This window comes from Echinops telfairi, unplaced genomic scaffold, assembly GCF_000313985.2.
Source record: "Echinops telfairi isolate 266 unplaced genomic scaffold, ASM31398v2 ScPeMD7_4225;HRSCAF=4972, whole genome shotgun sequence".
Taxonomy (NCBI): Eukaryota; Metazoa; Chordata; class Mammalia; order Afrosoricida; family Tenrecidae; genus Echinops; species Echinops telfairi.
In genome coordinates, this window is record NW_022108124.1 from 12,852,085 (window position 1) to 12,877,696 (window position 25,612).

At 46.5% G+C, this 25,612-nt stretch overlaps 1 protein-coding gene across 1 annotated transcript in view; it reads right to left on the bottom strand.

The window, feature by feature from the left end:
- SCN10A (sodium voltage-gated channel alpha subunit 10) overlaps positions 1–25,612 on the bottom strand; it is a 129,063-nt gene that overhangs the window by 34,726 nt on the left and 68,725 nt on the right. The window contains exons 14-17 of the mRNA XM_004708679.1: positions 24,853–25,026; positions 6,859–7,215; positions 4,518–4,967; positions 1,929–2,060 (exon numbers count right to left, since the gene is read on the bottom strand). Coding sequence (XP_004708736.1) covers positions 1,929–2,060; positions 4,518–4,967; positions 6,859–7,215; positions 24,853–25,026 — 1,113 coding nt within the window. The remainder of the gene's footprint in view (positions 1–1,928; positions 2,061–4,517; positions 4,968–6,858; positions 7,216–24,852; positions 25,027–25,612) is intronic.

Genomic DNA, 25,612 nt, shown 5'->3' on the forward strand with positions numbered 1-25,612 from the left:
ATGAGGGCAATGAATGTACAAATGCGCTTTACACAATTGATGTGTGTATGGATTGTGATAAGAGTTGTATGAGCCCCTAATAAAATGATTTTAAAAAATGTACTGAAAATGATGACAAAAAAAGAAAATGATGATGACTTCAATTGTACAATTATGCTCTATTTAATGGAACTATGGATTGTAGTCATATCTGTAAGGGCTCCAAATGAAATGTTTTAAAAAAAAAGATTTAGTCTCAAAAACCTTTAGGGACAGTTCTCTGCCCTGGAGGGAGGGACAGGGGGAGTCGAAGGCCATGAATGGGGTTTTGGCTTTGGGATCTTTGCTCACTGGTCCATGGGTGGCACACAGGTCTGGTTTTGACTACTAAGTCCATTCCAACCGACCGCAGAACTTCTGCAGAAGCGAGGCCCCGGGTGATCGGCCTCCACAGAGATTGCACTCAAGGAGAGCCCAAGGGGCCGTTCTACCCTGTCACCCACGTGGTTGCCGTGAGTGGGCATGGACTGATGGCAGCAGGCTTGGCTTCTGGTTTCTCTGCTCCAGTCCAGTGCCTGTCACAGAGCGAGCCCTCAGGGGCCAAATCTAGTTCTTGAACTTCATACAGCAGCATTGGCAAGGAGCGTTGGTGGAGCACGTGGCTGCTAAGGGAAAGGTTGGTCTGTGAGAGCACTGGCCTGCCAATGGGCTCCTGCCAACATGACAGCCTAGAAACGCCCAGGGGACAGGAGGGGTGGGTCCAGAGGACAGGAGAGGAGCAGGTCCAAGGGGCAGGAGGGGTGAGTCCAGGGGACAGGAGGGGAGTGAGTCCAGGGGGCAGGAGGGGCGGGTCCAGGGGGCAGGGGTGGGTGGGTCCAGGGGAGAGGAGAGGCGGGCCCAGGGGGCAGGAGGGGTGGGTCCAGGGGGCTGAAATCACTCCTATAACAGCATTCAAGATGTTACATCACTCTGAGGCACTAGCAACAGCATTCCAGAAACCCAAGCTTGAGCATTACCTGTTTTTCTATAGCTTGCTTGCTTCAAGTTCTGTAAGTGAAGCTACAGGTTTATTTTTCACCTCTTGTAAGACACTCCTCAGACACACTCCTCCTGTCTGAATCTCCTGATCAGTCCCTGTAAGGCTGTCAGCTCACGGTTCACCTGCAGACAGCTCCCTCCAGCCTGGTCTGGTTTGGGCTAGAGCCGTGGTTCTCAACCTTCCTAATGCAGCGACCTTTCATATAGTTCCTCATGTTGTAGTGACCCCCCACCAAAAAATTATTGCTGTTGCTACTTCCTGACTGTAATTTGCTACTGTTATGAATCGGGCGACCCCTGTGAAAGGGTCGTTCAACCCCCAAAGGGGTCGTGACCCACAGGTTGAGAACCGCTGGGCTAGGGAGTGTGATGCAGGAAAAGGCAGGCAGAGGAGGCAGGGAAAAGGCTCCTCACCCAGGAGCAACTCCAACTTCCCTCCACCGCCTCTGAAAGAGATTGAACTTTCTTTGTGCTGCGTCTTTTGATTCCTTCCCTTCCCTGTCATCTTTCAGCCAGGAGTCTGCTTCCAGCAGGAGCTAAACACTTGACAAGCAGCATAGCAGGTGCAGCCTCCAGAGAATCTTACAAAGTAAGCGCTGCCATTTAGCTTCATAGAAGGAGAAACGGAGACCCAGAGAGCTAAAGAACTGGCCCCAGTCCCCACATCACCCGGAGTCTCATTCATTCGGCCATCCCTTACAACCAACCTGGGCTGAGGCCGTGGTGCCTGTGGAAGTCGTGCTGAGCGGTCCAGAGATTGGGCAGAGACTTGGAATATCTCAGGATGAGAAATGACGTGAGACAGCCCAGTGTCGTCCGGGATGTGCCCTTCACCCCTCCTGCCAGCCCCACCATCCACTGGTCACAGTCCAGATGACCGTTCAACCTTTGTAGGATGCTCACATACCTACCTCTGCAGGGTCCCTGGGGCTGGCCTGGGCTTCACACTTCTCCCCCAGGTACGGAGCCAGGTCCTCAGAGGACGTCCCCGAGCCTGGGCTCTTGGATGTCAGGTCCTCACACCTGTCCACTTGCTGCAGCTGCTCAAGAGAGAGAGAGACAGAAAGAGAGAAAGAGAGCGAGCCTGTTGGGTATTGGAACTCACACACAGCGGATGGTCTCTAAATTTAGAGAGATCTTGTACATCACTGAGAGGCAGAGCCAGGGACCTAATACGTACAACCCACACAGGCAACATATTTCTATGAGGTGAACCTGGAGACTCAGCCACCTTTTGATCATGTACATTTTCAAATGCTTTGCACAGTCCCTGATGGCCTTAAGCTGATATATATATATACCAGCCCTCATTTCCGTCTCCTCAGGGACTCACAGCACACACCCCAGCCAGCTCTACTCTGGGGTTGGCTTTTGGCTCCATGTCTTATAAGCCGGGGGCCTTACGCGGTTGTTTCTCCTCTCTGGTCCTCCTTTTCCCCTTCTGTAAAACTGAGAAGGCAGGACCGACTTCATTTGGCTGTTGGGAGGGTGTGGTTCATGCTCTGCACTGAGTGCTTGGCTCTATAGAAGTTAGCCATGACCATTACGATGTGTCCAAAGGTCAAAGTGATAGTGAACTTGGACTTCTGGAGCCTCCCAAGGAACCCCAAAGCCACGGAAAATGCCTCTGAGTGGTAGACAGCCACCAGTGAGTTCATGTCCTTTACTCTGGGCATGGTGACGCCCTCCCCTTGGCTGCCACCCAGACAAAGGAATGCAAAAGATGGCAGCTGATATAAGCAGCTGCTGGAACACAGACATGACAGCTGCAGGGAAGAGGCTATGGGTGAGTGTCAGACTCAGAGTACCACTGGCTAGGGCCACTTAGTGGCCTGGCCAGCAAGCAGTCTTGCCTGTCTCTGGGGTCCCACAGGGATCTCCCCATCCCCACCTCTGCAGAAGTGTATGTATGCTGTGAGTCCCCAAGGAGAGATGAATGAGGGCTGGTATATCAGCTTAAGGTGGTAAGGCACTGTGCAAAGCATTTGACAATATACGTGACCAAAGGGTTTCAATGCCCTTAAAATTAGTTCCCCTGGTGGTGTTGAGGTTATGTGTTGGGCTACTAACCTCAAGGTTGACAGTTCAAAACCACCAGCAGCTCTGAGGAACAAAGACTGGGCTTTCCAAATGTGGTGAAGAAAGCTGATGGTGCCTGGCTATCAAGGATTTATAGAGTCTGAGGGCATAAAGGCTTGAAGATAAACAAGCGGCCATCTAGCCGAGAAGCAACGAAGCCCACATGGAAGAAGCACACCAGCCGGTGTCATCATGAGGTGTCGATGGGATCAGGTTATCAGGCATCGAAAAACAAAATATCATATCACTGTGAACGAGGAGTGGGGGACGTGGAGTAGAGACACAAAGCCTATCTGTAGACAATTGGACATCCCATTACAGAAGGGTCACAGGAAGATACGAGCCAGTCAGGGTGCAGTATAGCACCCATGAAACATATAACTTTATTCTTTAATGCTCCTCCCACCACTATCATGACACCATTTCTACCATACAAATCTGGCTAGACCAGAGCATGTGCACTGGTCCAGATAAGAGCTTGAAACACAGGGAATCCAGAATAGATAAAGCCCTTAGGACCAATAATGAAAATAGCGATACCAGGAGAGTAAGGGGAAGGTAGGGGAGCAAGGGGGAACTGATCACAAGGATCTACATATAACCCCCTCCCAGGAGGATGAACAAAAGAGAAGTGGGTGAAGGGAGACAGTGGTCAATGTAAGACATGAAAAAAATAATAACATAAATTATCAGGGGTTCATCAGAGAGGGAGGGTAGGGGGAATGAGCTGATACCAAGGGCTCAAGTAGAAGGAACATGTTTTGAAAATGATGATGGCAACCTATGTACAAATGTGCTTGACACAACGGATGGATGGATGGATTGTGATAAGAGCTGTAAGAGTCCCCAATAAAATGATTTTAAAAAAAAGACTTGGCATTCTATTCCCATAAAGGTACTTAAAAATGTTCAGTGCCCAAAAGGGACACCTTTGATTTCTCTATGGCATCCGTTGTGGAGAAAGGCTGGATCGATGAATAATATAAACCTCAAGACTTCTCAGGGTGCGGGGGAATCACATGAACTTTGTTTTTGGACACAGTCCAGTTCTTAGAGGAATCCCACTAGCATCTCACACGTAGGGCCATGGCCGGGCCGAGAGTATGGGGCGGCTTCGAGAGAGAGAATCCCTAAGCATGCCCTAAAGGCCTGGGGTGCAACCTCTGCCCAGGGGTTCCTGTTGGTCTTGGGGTTTCTGACTTTTTCCTCCAGCGCCAGTTCAAAGTACACCTTCTCTAGAAGCTTGGCATTATTCAAGCTTCCTTACATCAATCAGGGTCATCTATGCCTGGCTTGCCAGGGGCTCTTCAAGGTTGTACGAACCCGATGTTGGAAACCCAAGTCACCAACATTTCCCTCCTGCCCCGGGTCACTGTAGCCCTAAGACAGTTCCAGGTTTCCCCTGTGGCTGAACCTCTTACCTCCTCCGTGGAGGCCTCTTCTTGTCTCGAGCTCCGAGCATCCTCTTCATTCTCATCTTCCAAATCATCGAGGTCAGATTCACCCTCGGCAATGGGGACCGAGACCCACACACTGGGGTTGGCTATGAAGTTGCTGAGCTCCTCCCCGGGGCCTCTGGGAGCTGGGGAGCCGGCAGGGCTCCCCATGGGGGCAGTGTCAGCAGCAATGTGGTTCTCAGCTTTGGGGCTCGACAGGGGGAGCTTCACCACGATCTGGGTCTCGGGCTTGGGCCGGGGGAGAAGGCAGGGCATGCGGAAGAAGTTGCAGAAGGCCTGCTTGGTGCGACTGCCGATGGCCTGGATCCGGGCCAGCGCCACTTGCAGGTTGTTCACCTCCCCGTCGTCCTCTGGGGCCGTGAGGTTGTCCGCACTGAAGGAGTTGAGCAGCAGGGCGATAAACAGGTTGAGCACCTGAAGGCGAGGAATTGAGAGGGAAGAGCGCTGTGGGGCTGAGCGCCACCCTAACCCATCAGATGGTGGTTCCTGAGCTCTCCCTTCTGGGGGGTAGAGTGAGTGGGGGTGGTGGGTGGACACAGACCTTCTTAAACCAGCTCAGGGAGCTTTGGGGACATCATGAGTGACCTGCCTGATCCCTCCTGTGGAGGATCACCCGGCTATCCCCCAGGACATTCAGGGCTGTCTGGGACCACCATCACTTGTCAACGCTCCGGTTTCTAGTCCTCATTCTGCAGTCCCCAGCAAGCACGCCTCCTCACTGTATCCATGGTCACGCTCTTCATCTGGAGGCAAGGGGTGGGGGCTTTCTACCTTTCGGAGTGGTCGTGAAGAGGAAACGACCTGGTGGATGCAAAAGCTTCCAGAGAGTCATTCAAACCAGCAAGACATTAAACTATCCTCCACTCCACCCCTCTGAAACAAGGGTTCAGAGAGGCAGGCTTGCCTCCTGAAAGTTGGGACCCCGTGTTAACACGAGTGTCAAGTTTACCTGGAAGAAAAGCAGAGTGAGGAGAGTCGAGTTTTCAATCGTTTCCCCTCACACCCCTGCCCCTTCCTCAGGGACTCTGGAGAGTAGGACTCGGAAGATTTGGCATTCATTAACTCATCCTCTTCCTTGGTTTAGCTTTCTTTGGTCAATGAAACGCTTCCAGGGAAAAGAACTGCCCCTGGGAGGTTACTTCCTGTTGGAATCTGTGGGCACCCTTCCCCCCCATCATCTTTCAAGTCACCCTGGTCAGAGTCATCTTTGCCAGTGGGCACCGGAGACCCGTTTGTTAGGGTTGGCAGAGAAGCTGGGATTTGCTCAGGAAGCTACTGAATGCATCTATGGGACCTCGGGGAGCTAGCCTCCCCCAGGGCTCCCATAGTTTGAAGTTGGTTGACTTCCAGGGCAAGAAGCAAGGCGATCCTGTAAGACCACATTGCACCACCCAGCCAGTCACTGCTGGGACGGCATGGATAGACAGGAGGAGAGCGGGCTAGAGGTGAGCTGTGGGTCAGATAGGGGGCTGTGGCAAATTTCCAGGAAGACCTTCGGAGGGATCCCCTAAACTTGGAGGTGGGGGGAGACGTTTAATACTATTACTATGTTTTTTGATGTTCATGACCTAGCTGCTTTTTGTGATCTTGTCCAACTATGCCTGTCCGTGTTCGGTGCTTGGTGAAGTCAGTCAGCACATGTTCTTTTCAGGAAAAATATCTCCGGTGACCGACTCCAGCAGGAATATAGATGTATATGTATATATATATATTACATAACAAATGGCTCTGGTGACCGACTCCAGCAGGAATATAGATGTATATGTATATATATATATTCCATAACAAATGGCTCTGGTGACCGACTCCAGCAGGAATATATATATATATATATATATACAATAACAAATGGCTTACCATGTAGTCAGTCTTTATGGTTCAGACACTGCACACCGCAGTAGACAATTGGCCTATGTCATATCCTGTCATTTCTTTCTTCCAGTAAGGCCCTGAGCAAGCACTGTTTGTTTTTTTTCTCCACCCACCTCCTTCTTGATTGTAAGGAAAGCAGAGCCCAGGGGGATGAAGTCTCTTGCCTAAGGCCACCCAGTAAATGGTACAATTGGGATTCCAAGGGTCCTCCCTTGTCCCTCAGACATACTTATCCTTGCAAGTCTAGCTTCCCCAGCCTCTCTTCGAAGGGACAGTTCTTAGAAGGTGTCCTATGTCACTTTGAAATGTTTGAAGACAGAAGATGAGGGAGGGATATTCAGAAACATGTGCAATGTGCAAGCTTCTCAGGACACCCCAGGAGCCACCTCCTTGCCCACAAGACAGTGCCTCCCCCGTGGGGATCACCACTCACCACCAGGTTCCCCAGCACCATCACCATCAAGAACAGGATGAGGCATACGGACTTCTGGCTGACTTCCATGCAGACCCACATGTTCTCGATCCACTCCCCGCAGAGGATGCGGAAGACGATGAGGAAAGAGTGGAAGAAGTCGTACATGTGCCAGCGGGGCCCGTCCTGAGGGGCAATAGAGATGTTGTACCGTTTCTCGTAGTGCTCCCCGAGGAGTTGCTTGCCAACCAGCGCGAAGACAAAGACAATGATGGCCAGGATCATGGTGAGGTTCCACAGCGCCCCCACCGAGTTGCCGATGATCTTAATGAGCGTGTTTAAGGTTGGCCAGGACTTGGCCAGCTTGAAGACCCGCAGCTGCAGAGAGACAGAAACTGTATTAGATCCTAGTCACTGTTCTCATCATGGTTTATCTGAAGTCCTGGCCAGAAACCAAGAGTTTGGGAAGAGAAGCTGCATTTTGAGGCCAGAAAATACCCTTTGTGTTCTGTGATTGCTAGTATAGATGTCTTCCCCTACCTGAGGCAAAGTCAGAGGGGGGATAGTGGGCTTACTCTATTCTACAACCACAGTTCTGGAGGTCAGAGAGGAAAACAACAGTGCTCCTACGGAGTTGGGGTGCGATGGGGTTTAGCTTCCCCAGCAAGTCTATGTTTGAAGACAGGGCGTTGCTCATCTTGAGTGAGTGGGCAACCTCTGTTGCACCTACCAACTCTGAAATTTCACGCGTCTGTGATTCTATGGACCCACCTGCGTATGTTCCTTTCATCAATCAACCAACCTCTTTCTCTTACTGCATACTGGTCATACATGTGCCTGTACCAGCCTCTGAGTTACATGGAGAGTGGGCCCCTGTCCTTGTGGATCGAGTGGTTTTGTTAAAGACACAAGACAAAACCCCACCGTGTCCTTATTGTAAACCTCAAAGTGTTACATCCCACAAGAAAGAAAGAAAAAGAGACAGAAGAAAAAAAGGTTGTGCTGTGGCGTAGGTTGTTAATTGTTGCTCGCTGCCGTCAAGTTGTCTCATGGCAAACAACACACAATGGGATGGCACTACAGGGAGCGATGGGCTTTTCAGGGGCTGATTATGGAAGATCTCCAGGCCATCCTCCTATTTGTCTTCATCTGGCAGCTGGGCTAAAACCTGCTCAGCTTCATAGCGGCGTGAGATCCTCCACTGACAGGTAGGTGGCGGAGGCACTGAGCGGCCACTAGCCAGGCATCAAACTTAGTTCTCCTACATGGAACTGGCAGTTTTTGACACTAAGTCACCACCGCCCCTTCAGTGGTGTGTTAAAATGTAGAAACATGTGAAAAAGGTGTCTGAGTGGTTCTCTAAAGAACGAGAAAGAAATATCTGACCGTAAAAAATTAGATGCTAGGATGCATGTTGGACAAACCAACTATGATAGTTTGTGTGTGTGTGTGTGTGTGTGTGTGTGTGTATGTGTGTGAACATGGCTCCTGTAGGAACATGTGGGTGGAGTTTAACCTGTCAATCAGGTCGCAGCTTGATTGGCAGGCAACTGAGATAAATGGCTCACTGGATGTTGCCCCACCCCTCTCCTTCCTGTTGACAAGCCACATGGAGCCATGCTGAGACCTGTGAGAGCCCTGGAGATGCTTCCATCGCCACTGGATCCACAACACTGCACTCACTGGACTGTGATCTTCATTTTTGCATCATTGCACGTGCTGCATGAGTCCGAAGAGGAATTCATGGACTGGTATCGAACTTATGAGCTAATATGGGATTTACAGACTTGAGCTGGACTGGGCTGGGATGTTTTCTTAATATGCAATTACTCTTTGATAGAAAGTTATTCCTTAGACCTCTGTGAGTGTCTCTGGATTTGTTACTCTAGTCAACCCATCTAGCACACCAACAGTCTTCTCACCCATGTGGCATTCCATGTGTGACTCCCAAGGGAGGAGGCTTAATCCTCTTACACAGGAGGTGACCCATGCCTTTCTCTATGTGACGGGGAGGCCATGTTCTCCTTAGACACACTCTGAAGTCACCCTCCTCGTAGAGTGAACAGAGTTGAAGCCACCAACTCATGGACACAGAAGCAGCTGAGAAACATAAATAAAAATTGAGTGCTACCACTGAGTCCCTTTGTAAAAAGTATTGGGAAAACGAAAGGTTTCCTTCCTTCGCATCATGATTGAGAAAAATCTCCATCCTCTCAGTAAACTCAAGACGATGACAAGACAGGGTTATGAGATCAGCTCTGACAGGGGCAAAAGCCACCCATCACACCACAGAGCCACCCGACACTGGAGAGGGGCATAGGGGGATTCTCACTGGCATTGATGCGAAAAGACCAGGTTACCACTGGTTCTCCATTGATTGAGGAGGATGTGGAAATGACATCCGAATTCTGTTAGATAAGTTATGGCTTACTGCTCACAACTAAGCTCATGCTAAAAGATAAGCAACTTAAATGTAATTTTTTTTCATGATGAGACATGAATCCAGTCATTCTCTCTTAATTCATTTGTTGTCTTTATCAAGGGGAAGAAACCAAGGTCCCTCTATTTATTACAGAGAACTATCTGGGTTTGAGGCTGCTCCTGTCACTGGCTAGTCAGTCAGCAGACATTGATAGAGTGCCTTCTGCTGGAGGTATAATGCCCAGCAGCCTGCCTGGCACCTACTGAGGCCTTGTATGAAGCATGCGGACACCAGCCCCACCTGGGCCCTGTTTCTTAAGCTCTCTACTGTACCCTACCCAGTTGCTCCCAATCTTTGCCCAGTTTAGCATTATATCAAAAGTATTTCTTCATATTAGTACATAATGCTTACCAATAATTACTTTTAGCTACTGGGGACTTTCTTTGCTTTTTAATACTTTTATTGGCATATAATTCACACAGAATATAATTGAATAGTTCAATTACATTATGAAGAATTGCCAATCATCACCACAATCAATTTTAGAACATTTTCTTCTTTCTCTTATTCATTATTGTTAGTTCCCCATTTCCTCCCAACCGCCCTGTCATGCCCCTCCACTTTACTAAACATGACGTCCTTTTCCAGGGACTAGTCCCACTTGACAACATGTTCAAAATATGGAAGACAGAGTCTCACCATCCTTGTCTCTAAAGAAGGAGCATTCTGGCCATACTTCTTCCAAGACAGATCAGTTTGTCCTCCGGGCACTCCAAGGTGCTTTCAGTATTCCTTGCCAGCACCACCGGTCAAACACATCGATTCTTCTTCCATCTTCCTTCTTCGATGCCCAATGTTCACACGCACTCCAGGCAACTGAAAATACCACGGCTCAGGTCCAGTTCACTGTTCAATGCCCCCAAGAGGTCTTTGCAGCAGAGTTATCTAATGTAATGTGTCTTGTCATTTGATCTCTTGACAGCTGCTTCCATGAACATTGATTGTGGAGCCACGCAAGATAAACTCCTTTACAATCTCACCCTTTCTCTATTCATCATGATCTTACGTATTGGTACAGTTGTGGGGATTTTGGTCTTGTTCACACTGAGTGGTAATCCATACTGAAGGCTGCGATCCTTGATCACATAGATATAATTGTTTGTTTTGAGTCTTCTGATACCTGACACCTGATCCTGTGGACACCTTGTGATCACGTAGGCTGCTGTGCTTTTTCCATGTGGGCTTTGTTGCTTCCCTGCTTGTGGTAGTTACGTAATCTCCTGTCAACTTATGAAGGGCTGGAGTCTAGCCTGTCAATCGGATCGCAGCTTGATGATCTCATTTGAAGATGCCACAGATATAAATAGCTCACTGGAAGTCAGATTTAGATACACTCTCTGCTTTGTATTCCTGATAACAAGACACATGGAGCTACGCTAGAGCCCCGAAGCTGGAGGAGCCACATGGAGACCCACGCCAGCGCTGATTTGCCACTGGATCCACAAGACTTTCCACCCACTGGCCTGTGATCTTTTTGCATTCTGCATCATTGCGTGTGTTGCATGAGGCTGAAGAGCAATTTTAGATTGGGCTAATATCAGACTTATGGACTTGATCTGGACTGGGCTGGGATGTTTTCTCAATATTCAATTGCTCTTTGACATAAAGCTTTTTCTTATACACATATGAGTGTTTATGAATTTGTTTCTCTTGTCAACCCAGACTAACACACTGCTAGGATAACCGCTTATTTATCTTCAAGCTTTTAAGACCCCAGACACTATCTCTTTTGATAGCCAGGCACCACCAGCTTTGTTCGCCACCTTTGCTTATGCACTCATTTTGTCTTCAGCAATCATGTCAGGAAGGTGAGCATCACAGAAGGGGCCTAAGGTAATTCTGTTGATAGTATCATCAATTTAGCCTAGTGGATAAAGTTTAAAACACTGCTGAGAAAAGGAAATTATACATGAATAAACTGGCTTTTCAGACCACAATACAGGAATTGTTGACTTGTACGGATGAAAAACTTCAGTGACTGGACATTATTTACCTGAACAATGAGGGCTGGGGATAGGACAAAACTTTCCAAAACATTCATTCACAAAGGCAGAAGCATGCCTGCCAGACTAGCATGTCATAAAAAAGCAAAGAGACCACGAGAATGGTAAATATATGTCAGTCTCAGGCCACCATTCATTGGACACCCTCCAAGCAAGTGATACAAACCAAAATCGAATGACCCCCAGTTCTAGATAACCTTGGGAGAGCTGTCATCTGCTTCTTCTTACACTAGGGCACTCCAGCCTTAAGTACAAGGGAGTATTTCAGTTCCTTAAATCTACTACAGGCGAGTTTAAGGCAAAGCCTAGTTTGCTTAATTGGGTTTCCCAATTAGATCTTTCTGACGTGACCTATGAATGATACTGTTTGCCAGAAAGGGCAGAGTCTGACATTCCAGCTGACTAGCATGTGGCCCGAGTCACCAAGGGCTGGATAAAGACTGGATCAAAAGCGTCCAGTTAGGAACAGAGCACCAAGTGCATTCTCCCTTTGGCATATTGTACTTATATACAATCTATATAAGTATGGTTCAGCACTTCCCCTAAGATTTCTCCTCATTTAATGAACAGTGTCTCTAGTTAAACTCAGAATTGATATTAAAAACCTCTATTTAGAATTGGGATCATGATGGTGGGGGTGTGTGTGAGGAAGCATTCAAGAACAAGAGGAAAGTTGTATGTTTCAGCATTGCTACCCTGCACCCTGACTGGCTCGTCTCCTCCCTGCGGTCCTTTTGCAAGGGGACATCCAATTGCCCACAGATGGGCCCTGTGTCCCCACTCCGCCCTCCCCCTCATTCACAATGTGATGATTTTTTTGGTCTTTGATGCCTGATACCGGATCCCTTCGATGCCTCGTGATCTCACAGGCTGGTATGCTTCTTCCATGTGGGCTTTGTTGTTCCTCAGTTAGATGCCCGCTTGTTTATCTTCAAGTCTATAGGACCCCAGACTCTATATCTTTTGATAGCCAGACACCATCAGCTTTCTTCACCATATTTCCTTATGCACCCACTTTGTCTTTCTACCTTACAAATCTGGCTGGACTGGAGGATATACACTGGTATAGGTGGGAACTAGAAACATAGGGAATCCAGGATAGAGGAACCCCTCAGAACCAGTGGTGAGGGTGGCGATACCGGAGGGTGGAGAGAAGGTGAGGGAGAAAGGGGGAACAGATTACAAGAATCTACATATAACCTCCTCCTTGGGGGACGGACAGTGGAGAAGTGGGTGAAGGGAGACGTTGGATGGTGTAAGCTATGAAAAACTAATAATAATTTATACATTATCAAGGGTTCATGGGGGAGGGGGGAGTGGGAAGGGAGGGGAAAAATGAGGAGCTGATACCAAGGGCTCAAGTAGAAAGAAAATGTTTTGAGAATGATGAGGGAAACAAATGTATAAGAGTGCTTGACACAATGGATGTATGTGTGGATTGCGATGAGTTGTACAAGCCCCAATAAAATTATTTAATTACTTAAAAAAATAAATATTAGAATGTCGAGCATAAAAGAAACAACAACTCTCTATTTAGAAAGAGAGGCTGTAAACCAAGTTTATAACATTGAATATATTTGGCCAGTAGGGCTTGAAGTCAGTTTCTAATCTTAGATTTAAACTTTCCCAGATTTTCCAACTTACTCGAAGGAAGGTGACTTATCTCCACAATGGAATGGAAAATAAGCCTACTATCTCTCCTCTGTTCTTGCAGGGTCACCCCTAGGCGCTGAAATGGGTCTCACATCATTGAGAACCATCAGAAGGCCAGGTATTATGTTGAACTCGGAACTTAGATCTCTTTTCCAAGGAAAGCACGCTAAAAGTTTGGACAATAAAATCTTAAAGGCATTGAGGATACCAACCAAGGAAACAGTTCTTCAGACTAAAATGAAATAATGCTGGGAAATCATAGAAGTAAACAATGCTGAAGCTCGCTGCTTCCCTGAGTGACTCAGAGCTTAGGTTTGAGAGCTCTCGGGAGGCATGCGGAGTAGGGACATTGCCCAGGGCTTGCTTAAAGTAGAGAGCCCAACGAGAGTTCTTCCCTTCATGGTGGCTGGATTCTAAAGAGCTATACTTTCCATGTAAGAGCAAACTGGAAATAAACCAGGACTCTCTGGTGAAATACACCAAGCGGAGGGGGAAAATTTTGACACAAAGGATTTGCAATTGCAAAGTGGCACGCACATAGAATTTTAGCTGGCGTTTACACTACCTACATAGTTCAAACTGAGAATTCCATTCAGAACACCTATGGGCTGATAGCAGCCTGAGGGGCGGCGTAGGGCAGAAGCAAAGGTTCTCTGGAAGAGGAATCTGCCTTCATCCAGAGCCTCAGAACTGCAGTGAAAACCCACAGAAAGGAGAAGGCACCACGAGTGAGAACCAGAGGGGAAGCAGAGACGTGGAATCAGACATGCAAATGCTTCAGATAAAAAAATGTTTAGCCACAGACAACCATTATAATTAAGGTAAATATTTGTAAAACAACAACAACAATCCCCAAACAATGTACATAACTTTAAGAATATAAAAAACGATTAATAACAACCCAAAAGCTTTGGAAAATAATGAAATGAAATTTCTGGAAAGGAAAAATATAATCCTTAAAATTAAAAATGCTATGTGGGAGTCATCAACAGGAGGATGCCTACGACACCACCTTGTTTACTGAAAGTGCAGAGAATTTGCAGCACTTGCCAATGAGGATCAAAGAATACAGCCTACAATGTCAATGACAACTCAATGTAACGAAAACAAAAAATCCTCATGACGGAAAATAAACATCACGATCAACAGAGAAAAGGTTGACGTTGTCAAAGATTTCATTTTGCACGGATCCATAATCATTGCTCATGATAGCAGCCAAAAACTCATCGCTAGTGAGTTGATTCTGGCTCATCGTGACCCTATAGGACAGAGTAGAGCTGCCTCTGTGAGTTTCTGTGACAATAACTCTTTACCGAAGTAGAAAACCTCTGCTTTTTCTAGCAGAGTGGCTGATGGTTTCGAACTGCTGGCCTTGAGGTTAGCAGCTTACCATATAACCACTAGGACTCCAGAGCTCTTTGCTCATGGACACAACAGTGAAGAAATTAAATGACATACTGCTTTGGGGAAATCTGCTACTTAAGATCTCTTTAATGGGTTGAAGAGCAAGGATGTTAGTTTGAGGACTGGGGTGTGCCTGATCCAAGCCATGGTATTCTCAATCTCTTCCTGGGCAAGTGAAAGTAGGAGGTTGAATACAGAAGGCTACAGAAGAGTTGATGTATTTGAATTATGGTTTTGGTGAAGAATAATGGAAGTGCTATGGACTGTCAGAAGAACAAACGAATCTCTTTTGGGAGAAGTACAAGTCAGAATGCTCCTTTGAAGTGAGGATGGGATCTCACATACTTCGGGCACGTTACCAGGAAGCCTCCGTCTCTGGAGAAGGACAAAGAGATATTTGGTAGTGTAGAGGGTCAATGGAAAAAGAGGAAGACCCTTGATGAGATGGATTGACACAGTGGCTGCAACAATGGGCTCAAAGGTTAACAACAATGTCGTACTGCCCTTTCCTCTTCTCGGACACAAAGAAAATGAATGTTTTGCTTTTTGCCCCAATCTTTTGCATCACTGGAAATATGTTGGGATCAGATGAATGGTTTCTGACAGATGGAATGGAAGCAGGACTAATGTACATGATGAGCGGGCATAGACATAAAATCTGCCAAACTTCCCCACTTCTTCCATGGCTATGATCCAGATCGCTCGATAAAGTGGTGGTGGCATCACAAGATGGAATGATCCTGCATCACAGAGTCACTACATGGAAGAGACCCTCTCAAAAAGAAGGTCCTTAACTGGCATTGGAGGTGCTGTGAGAAAGAACCTTCTACTGTGTCAAGCCTTAGATGGACGGGTTATCACACTAATGCTACTTGAGTGATGTAGGAGTTGGTACTGGCTTATCGATCATGATGGACAACAAGGAAGCTGATGTAGAAGGTGTGGAAGGTGTCGATCTGTGTCATGCAGTGGCCAAGTGTTGCCTGTGAGGATTCTGTGGTTCACAATGAGCCTCAAGAGGCAGCAGCTCTAGGGGAAGATTCTGTGAAACACAGCACTCTATATCTGTCTATTGTCATTGGCTCTATTTGGCAAGGTACTATAAGAAAGAGATGAACTCAGGAAACATTTGACCAGTTTATAAGAAGAAATGAAAAGAAACAGAATCCCCAAGTTTAGAAACTTGATGGTTGGGAAAATCCATCCTTCTAGATCTCAAACAGCAGTTAAGATCAAGTCTTTATGGGTTGAAGACCCAGAGAAGTTTCTAACCGAAATGAAGCAACTCCGAGCAAAGATTCTTTTAATGGTGTGTTGTTATTTGTCACTGAATTGGTTCCGACTCACGGAGACATGTGCACAACAGATGCTTATGTTTCCTATGGCCTCTTCATGGCTGTTGTGTGCCTTGAATGTCCTCCAACCTAGGGGCTTCATCTTCTAGCACCCAAGCCAGAACCAAACTCACTGCCATCGAGTCGATGCCACTCATAGTGACCCTATAGGGCAGGGTAGAACTGCCCCCTCAGATTTTCAGAGACTGTCACTGTTGAAAGGACTGGAGAGTCCCGCCTTTCTCCTGAGGAGTGGCTAGTGGTTTTGAACTGCTGACCTTGCAGGCTGCAGACCAATGGGTAACCACTACAGCACCAGAGCTCCTCTTCTATCCCTCTGTTCAACTAAATCTGTGGTGATCCATAGGGTTTTTATTGGCTATGTTGGCCATCATACGTGAAGGAACCAGCAGACCATTAAAAAAGACAGAGAAGGTTTGCAAAAAAAAAAAGACAGAGAAGGGGAATGGGGGGCGGGGAGAAGAACAAAATGGATCCAGGAATTCCATTGCAAAAGAAACCATGAGCCCTGACTGAGAACGACAATGACAGTTTCAAACTTAAAGCGAGCCTTGCCCTCTCGTCTTTCCCAAAGCAGCAAGCAGGCTTGAAGGCTGTGCAGACCTCTTCCCAATGCGTCCAAAGCACGTTTTCTTGGTGGAGTCCTGTCTGGAGGTGCAGGGCATTGTGCAGGACTAGGATGTGACATGAGAATGAACTTGTATTGGGTTCAGCTACTAGGTCTTTGTCGTTATTTTGTACAGCAGAAGATATTATTTACCCTAGACTCATCAGGGAAGAGCTTCTTTTTAACAAGATAAAATGAATGTACCTAATGCAATAGTCACTTGGGAGACGTTAATTTGGAGTACATTAGTTACACATGCTGTAGTTTCTAAGGCAAGCTACTCAAAGAACAGAAAAGTACTTAATTCCGAATCCAGTCGTCAGGGAGTGGAAGGGAGGAAGAGGAATGAAAAGAGGAGAAATAAAAAAATCCAAAATAAGTCAAGAGAGAAAAATGAAGAAAAGAGAGAGAATAAACCAACCAAACAGCAAATGAAGACAGGCCTTCTTCCCTAAAAGTGCCCAAAGCCAGAACTTGCACAGATGGACCCCCCGACCATGACAGTCACCTGTTAACATGGATCCATATCAACCTTCCAAGATATTCAAACTGCCCATATCAGTAACATACGAACAAAAGTGCCATACTGAAAAGACAAAGATTGGCTCCTTGAAACCGAAGAAGAAGATAAAAATCTAAATGTATACGATTTCATAGACACAGATAAAATCTAAGGCCACACAAAGGCTGTAAGTGAAAAGATAGAGAACGATGCCAGACAAATGCTAAACCAAAAGAAAGCAAAACAAACAAACAAACAAACAAACTGAAAACGCTAACCCAGTTGCTGTTGAGCCTATCCTGGCCTGTAGGAACTCTTGAGAACAGAGTGTAACTGTCCCACAGGGTTGCCAAGATTGTGATCTTTTCAGGAGCCGACTACCACATCTTTAACCCACAGAGTGGCTGGTGGGCTTGAACCATTGACCTTTTGGTTAACATTCGACCACTTAACCATGGCGCCTAATTAATATCCGTCCAAAAAGATTTAAGACAAAGCATTTCTAGAGATAAAGAAGGGCACCTCTTTATTATTAAGGTGTCACCTTTCTGGGAAGATATAACAACTCTAAACATGCATGCACTTGATTACACAGCCTCAAGACAGACCCCAAAGGAGAAGCAGGCCAAACCCTATTCATAGTGGGAGATGTTTTTATAACCTACTCCTTGGAAATTCTCGAATAAGCCCAACCTAGTTAGTTGCCACTGAATCATATAAACAGATAAAATGTACGTACCACTCAGTAAGCGGTCCCTTCCCTGTGAATATATGCAGATCTCTGCACCTACTATCACAGAAGACACATTCTTTTCAAGTACATAAGGAACAAAATATACTGAGCCAGAAATAAATCATCAGTAAATTTAAAAACATTAAACTCATCAGCATATGCTCTGACTATAACATAATTAAGCTAGAACTCAATCGCATAGAGATCACTAGAAATACCACATATGTTTACAAGTTAAGGAAACCTTTCTAATTAACCTTTGAATCAAAGTTGATATTAAGAACTATTTCGAGCCAAACAATAAGGGAGAATTCACATGGTAAAGAAGTGCTTGGAGCAAAATTTAAGTCTAAAATGAATTTACTTTAAAAGAAAATTGGCTGAAAATCTTAAGCTAGAAATAAAGAGCAAAGTGTGCAGAACAGAGGATATGATTAAGCTAACATGCAGCATTAGTTGTAATAGAAAACATCAATGAACAAAGGAGTGACCAACAAGTCAAGAGGTGGGTCTTTGGATAGATAGATAAATAATGGTGGCACAAGATTAACGAAGGGATGAAAATTTAAAAAGCACAAATCAAGAGGAAAACATGGCGCAGTGCAGGTGACGGTAGGTCCCCGAATAGTAAAGGGGAAAGGTGCACAATTTTACATCAAGAAACCTGAAAATTTAGATAACAAGGAAAACGTCTTTGAAAACTATCTTATCGAAACCAAATTGATAAACGGAAAACCTATTTGCATAGTTGTTACAAAAATTAAATCAGTGGACAAAATCTTGATTACCCAGATGGTTTCACTAGTGAATTCTACCAAACCTAAAAGGGATAAATAACTATGCTACTCAAAGATTGCATAGAGAAAATGGGGGAATATCCCTTCTTTTTTTAACAGAGAATGGCAAAACCTGATACCTTGATATCCAAATTGGCAAGGACGTGCAACTGAGGAAAATTACAGCAAACCTGTTGCTGTCAAGGCAACACGGATTCATGGCGATCCCAGAGTTTGTCAGAGTAGAAGTGGGCTCCAAAGGGCTTTCAGTGGCTAATATTCAGTAGATGGCCAAGCCTTTCTTTCTTTCTTTTTGTTTCAATTAGACTGTATTTCCAATAGGTGTAATGTCCATTTTAAGGGATTTTGGAAAATGCTCCAAGCCTCCAACATACTGGATTATCACTACCATAGTTTGAGCACTCTGCTGGAAACACAGGTTGCCCCCCACTGCTCCTGATGCCAGAGGTTTGAGTACGAGCTGCATGGGAAAAGGCACCAAGGGGAAAGAGTGCACTGCCAGCAACAGGGTAGAGCCGGCTCCGGGGGGTTTCAGAGGCTGACTCTTAAGAAGGAGCTCTGGTGGCATAGTGGTTACAAACTGGGTTGTGATCTGCAGCATCAGCAGTTTAAAACCAATCAGCCAGCTCTCCCAGGACCCATCAGACAAAGATGGGGCTTTCTACTCATAGAGTCAGTCTCTGAGACCCACAGGGGGAGTTTTACCCTAAGTCCTTCTTCTAAGGTGTCTCTGGCTGGACTTGAACCTGCAACCTTTTGGTTAGCAACTGAGCATGTGAACTGTACCACCCCAATATTACTCCTCAATAAGAATGCAAGAATCTTAAAACATTGTTAGCAAATTAAATCTTTCAATGTATTGTAAAATGCAACAAGTTAGGTTTCTATGAGGAGTGCAAAGTTGATTAAGATTTAGGAAACAATTAACATAATTCATCACTTAACAGATTAAAGGAGAAAATCATGTGATTATCTTAATACATGAAGAATAATTTTTTTTTGGGGGGGGATAAAATTAAGCATACGTTTTTGATAAAAATTCTTAACAAAAGAGAACTTCCCAGATGGTAAGATGGGTGCCTTAAAACAAAACACAAAACCTACCACAAATAACAGATTTAATTCTTTTGGGGATCAGGGAGAAGATAAAAATGCTCGCTGTTAACATTTCTTTTCAATATTGTGCTGGATGCCCTAACAGCACAGTAATAAAAAGCTAAAAACAAACAACAACAAAATAACACACAAACGAATGTTACTGGGATTAGAAAAGGAATAGCAGTCTCATTTGCACATGCCTGATTGTGTTCAAGACTTATTTGCACATGCCTGATTGTGTTCAAGACTTATTTGCACATGCCTGATTGTGTTCAAGACTTATTTGCACATGCCTGATTGTGTTCAAGACTATTTGGAAGGACTATGAAGATACATGATGAGAATTTCTAAGTGGTTTCTGGATACAAACACATTAAATGCCAAACTACCAGCAAAACAAAATAAAACAAGGCAGCAAAGGACATTCAAAAAGAGATGTCACTTAGAATAGAATGAAAAACTGAGGGAGTACATAGAAATAAGCCTAACAAAAGACAGGCAAGATCTTTGTAAGTTCTTTTGAGAGAATTTTAAAAGTTGAATCTTTAAAAGCTCGTCTGAAAGATATTTATTGAAAGATCTAAATCAATGGAGAGGATGTTCTCTTCCTAGATTGGAAGGCTGCATAGATGATTACAATCCCAGTAGTGACAACCACACAGCTTTGAATCAATGTGTATGGAACTTGACAATGCGATTCCAGAATGCGCATAGAAGCTCAGGGCGCTGGTGTCAGGAGGGACCAATGAACTGATGGCATCATGAGTGGAGTGATGTTCTTTTTGGAGAGAGGAGAAAGCAGGAATGAAGAAACAAGATGTATGCTCCGTTGTCTCCTCTCTTTCACTTTCCTTGCTTCCTTCCATCCATCCATCACCAAACAATTATTGAGCTCCTGTGCGCGAGGGGCTTGGGAAATCATGTTTTTGCCTCGTGGACGAGTAGAACCGTTTTGCGCTGTGAAAAACAGGTTAATTTGATGAGGAAATCCAACTTTAGAGAGGGTGGTTGGGAAAGGAGTCTGCGAGGAGGTGATGTGTGACTGGAGCCAGGCAAGAGGGGAATGAACGGCGTGAAGAGCTGGGGTGAAAGTGTCCCAAGCAGAGGAAATCTTGTGCGAAGACTCCCAGCCAGGAGAAGTTCGGTTATGTGTGACAAAGGGAGAGGAGGCCTCTACGGCTGCGGCAAAGTGGCCAAGCAGGGAATTACTCATAGAAATGGGCAGGACTCAGTTCTGTAGGACTTTATGGGCTGTCATAAGAACTTTTTTTTGTTTTTTAATTCCCAGGGCACTGGCAATTATTGCAAGCACACTAAAGAGCTTTCAGGATGTGCTGCTGAAATCAGGAGGACGGATTGTCTAGGGGAAGAGTGGAGGAAGGGAGATCAATTGAAAGACTATTGCAAAAATCCAATGAGGGACAATTCTGGTCTGACGGATGTCAGATGTATTTTCGAGTTGTAATCAACTAAGACTTGGAGACAGATTTAAAGTGGGGAGTGAGAGAAATAGAAGAATCATGGGCAAATCTATGTTTCATATTTGGCTTGTCCAAAAGAGTGAATGGTGGTACGCTTAAGTAAACTAGGCAGGTCTGGGGCGGGAAAGTAATTAATAATAATCATTCTTTAGTTGACATGTTAAATGCATAGTGACTACTGGAGATCCCAATGAAGATGCCTTGTCAAGAGCTACTTTTCAATTCTGTTTCTCTGGTCTTCCAGGTCGTCGATGTGCATGTTCCCGGAGAACCAATGAAAATGAAAACGAAAGTAAAGCTTTGAAGACGTAAGTATTAGAAATCAAGAAGAGAAGGAGACTGGGGGGTGGGGGAGAGGTAAGGGATTGGGAAGTATTGAGGGAGCCAGGGTGGGAAAAAAACAGAACCACATATTTGGGGGTGGGGTGGGATGGGTTGAGGAGGTGGGCTGCAGTTGTTGGTGAACCCTGGTGGCTTAGTGGTTTCGCATTAGTGGCTGGTGTTAAGCAATGGAAAGCCGATCAGTGTAGGAGGCTCGGGAAGGAGGAAGCCGGGGAACATACACCTGCCCTGCGGGTCAAGATTGTGGAGAATATCTGCTTACTTGGGCTGTGAGATAGTTAAAGTTTATTGTGCCAACCTGGCTGATAAACACATGTGGGGTTAATTGAAGGGCGGCGAGATAAATGGCTCGGTGAGCCTCGTCTTTCTAGTTCTCAGGTCTCTTGCTTTCTGATGGTCAGACCATGGTGCAGCTGCCTTAGCCAGTTCCTTGCTTCAGCTGGCATGGCTCACTTCCTGCAAGACATCCCCGAGAAGAAGCCGCATGGACCTACCCTGATGCAGCCCTGGGTGCTGGAGCAGCTGTGTGGAGACCCCTGCCAGTGCTGAGATGCTTACACGTTCACGGATTCGGCTTTCCTCCTGCAGTCGGCATCATAGTGTGTGTTTTGTGAGATGGAGGAGGACTTTGTGGATTGGTGTTGGACATTTGGGTTAATGTTGGACTTGTGGGTTTGGGCAGCACTGGGTTGGGATGTTTTCTTGATGTAAAAGTCTCTCTTCTACATATGAGTTTCTGTGGATTTGTTTCTCTAAGGTACCCAGACTAACCCGGGCTGTTTGGGGCTCTTGGCTTCATGAAACAAGAATGCAAGTAGTCCATAAACCTTAAAGCATCAAGCTGGCCTCTCCTGAAGTGTACCCCAAAATGTTAATATTCTAGTTAGCCCTCATTTCTGAGCCTCCCAAGACATAGGAAGTACAGAATCTTCATTGTTCGGGGCTTGGGGATTGATATTTTGCCCCAATCACTAATTACAGGTCTGGGTTTTTCAGATACTTAGAGTAATCTGTCCTAAACATGGGACTTACTTCCTGTCTTCTGAAGATCCCAGGTGACGTATAAAAAGCCCTGCAAGCCCACCTATCCCTTTTTCCTCCGTGGGATGGTGAAGACATCGTCAGCTCAGACAGGTGCCATCAGCCAGCGGTACACATGCCTGGGACATGCATTGCTTGACTCCTCCACTTAAAAAATATATATTGACTTTGTGACCACTATTTTAAAAGTCACATGAAATCTGTATGTCTGGTTTGTCACAAAAAGTTGGAAACTCTGATAATCAAGGACAAGATTGCATCTTTGGCTACTCCAAAGAACACAGGAACACAGGTTGTCCTGCCAGGGTCCCTTCCTGGAATGGTGCATGGCCTTGGGCCCACTGATGCTGGATGGAGTAGCCGCTGTCCCGTCCAGATTGACCAACTGCCCAGGGCCAACATCTCATTGGCTGCTTCATTTCATGGCCTGCCTGGTTCCTGTGGGCTTTTGAGTTTATCATCCCGAACCTGGGTCAGCTGAGGCCAGAGGCTTGAGAGGTCTCCCTGGCCCTTCACGAAGCATCCCAACCAGACTTTGTGACCTCACATCTTATTGCTCCCTGAAGCAGCTGGCCTCTTCAACCTCTAGGCGCCCAGCACTTGTTAGAGCTGCCCAGTTTGAATTTGCGGAGGCTGCCGGGAATACCATCCTTCACATTGTCATTTCTTTCTGACACTAGACACCGGGCGCCCAGGTGATGATGAGAGAGCACCGGGAACATGCTGGTTTTTAAGCTAATCAGCTGCGTGATTCCTTTGGGACTCTTGCCTGTTCCTAATAGCCAGCAGAGCACAAGCTTCCTCCGGGAGATCAGTGATTCCAGGATCCCCTCTAGGTAACCTGACAATTCAGATGAAAACAGGCTCAGAACAGCCAGTGGCCTGAGTGTGAGGGGTACGCGTGATTGGAACGAGCAGCCCTCCTCCAGCTGAGTTTAGAGAAGAGCAAATTTACTGGCTGGTAGGAGATGGTTGCAGGGTGTGAGAGACACTTTGGACTGCGACTTGAGGTGCAGGGGCACCAGGGGCGACCTGCTTGCTGTGGAGAGAAGGGATTCTGGGATCCGATGATTGGATTTGGTCTCCAGCGCAGTCACTTTCTCAGCAGTTGAGAAGCTGCTGGCAGCATTGAGCCACCCGGTGTCTCAGCGGATGCTCATCTAAAAGGAGCCCTGGTGGTGTCGTGGTTGTGATCTGCAAGGTCAGCCATGCAAAACCACCAGCTGCTCTGAGGGAGAAAGACGGGGCTTTCTACTCCTGTGAAGAGTGACCGTCTTGGAAACCCAGAGAGAGGCTGTGGTAGTTATATAATCTGTTGTCAATTTGAGAGGATTCAGAGTGAGGGGTGGAGTTTAGCCTGTCAATCAGGTCACAGCTTAATGACCTCATTTGGAGGTGATAAGGAGATACATAGCTCACTGGAGGCTGGACGTAGACTTACTCCCTGGGAGACATTGCTGCAGCTGACAAGGCACATGGAGCTACACTAGTGCCCTGAGCTGGAGGAGCCACATGGAGACCCCTGCCAGCGCTGAGATGCTTACACCACCGCTGGATCCACAAGACATTCCACCCACTGGCCTGTGATCTTTGTGCATTCGGCATCATTGCATGTGTTGTGTGAGTCTGAAGAGGACTTTATAGATTGGTATTGGACCTATGGGCTAATATCAGACTTATGGACTTGATCTGGACTGGGCTGGGATGTTTTATCAATATTCAATTGCTCTCATAGATAAAGCTCTTTCTTATACACATATGAGTGTCTATGAATTTGTTTCTCTAATCTACCCGGACTCACGGAGAGGCAGTTCCACCCTGTCCTGTAGAGCTCGCTGTGAGTCAGAATGGACTCGGTGGCAGTGAGTTGGTGTTGTGTTTTCACCTGCAGGGATCTTAAAAACAACAATTTCCTGGAGTTGTTGTGAGCAGAAATTGGGGTCCTGCATGTAAAGAGATTTTTGAAGGCGTTCCTGAGTGGCACAAATGGTGATACAACCTCTGTTACGAACCCGTCCCCTGGGTTCAGATTCACGCAGAGGCACGGCAGAAGAAAAGCCTGGGGATCTACGTCCTAAAAAACCAGCCACTGAAGACGCCCATGGAGCATGGCTCTCCTCTGACACAGACGGGTCGCCTGAAAGACTCAAGAACACCTGGTCTACTGGTTTGTTTCACACCGTGCTGACACACTCCAAGTGCACACTAACCCTTGGCTGCTGTTAGTATTGTTGATGTGATGAGCTGATGAGAGGGCAGTGGGGGTAACTGGCAGCCCCCCTCTCTGTGCCGCTGAGGGAACTGAGGCTCCGAAAGGAGAAGGCAGATCCTATTTGGAGTCGGTGAAAGGTGAGGGTCAGAACTCAAGGCTCCAGATTCCCAGGCACCATGGCTGGCCTCCTTCCACAGGGACACAGAGGAAGAAGGAGTTGCCTGGTGGGACCCCCGAAAGATGGCGTCTACTCTGAGGGGTGCGTTTCCTGGAAGCTCGGGGTGAGACGCTCTCCAAAACCTTACCAGGCGGAAAGTCCGCAGCACAGACAGGCTCCCCTTCTTGGCTAAGCCCAGCTCCACCAGGCTAACAGTGACGATGATGCAGTCGAAGATATTCCACCACTTCTGGAAGTAATAGTAGGGGTCAAAGGCAATGATCTTGAAGACCATTTCGGCAGTGAAGAACACGGTGAAGACCTGCGGGTGGACACAGAGTTTCATCACGGCGAGATCTGTTGGGCCAGGAGGCAATGGCAAGTGTGGCCATGACCGTGCACATTCACACGTGCACGCACGTACACGTTCCCTCTCCTGCACACTCACAGTGGTAGCCCCCGTGAGTGGCGAAGGCCAGGACCTAAGAGGTGTGGGCTCTGGGACCAGCCGTCCTCTGACTATCAAATCTGCCGCTTATTGCACTCTATGACCTTGTGCAAATGATTGAACCTCTTGTGCAGCAGTGCTTCTGTTATAATACAGGCTACCACATAGGGTTGTTGTGGGGGGAGGGGACCCATGGCAAGCAAGGGAAGCAATGTCCAGCCTAGAGGGGGTGCCCAAATAAAGGTGGTCATGTGGAGGGGTCCTGGGATAGGGATGGCGGGTGCGGGGCTGCTCTCCCTCTTAGTTAGCATGCAGCAGGATCCAGTATGGGTTTTATCTTGTTACAAGCAAAATATATATAATGGAGAGAAATTTAAAGCAATGTCGTCTCCAAATCAGAGGCCAAAGAAGAGTTTGACACCCTGATGCTTTGTTAGATCAGAAAACACGGTACCATGGA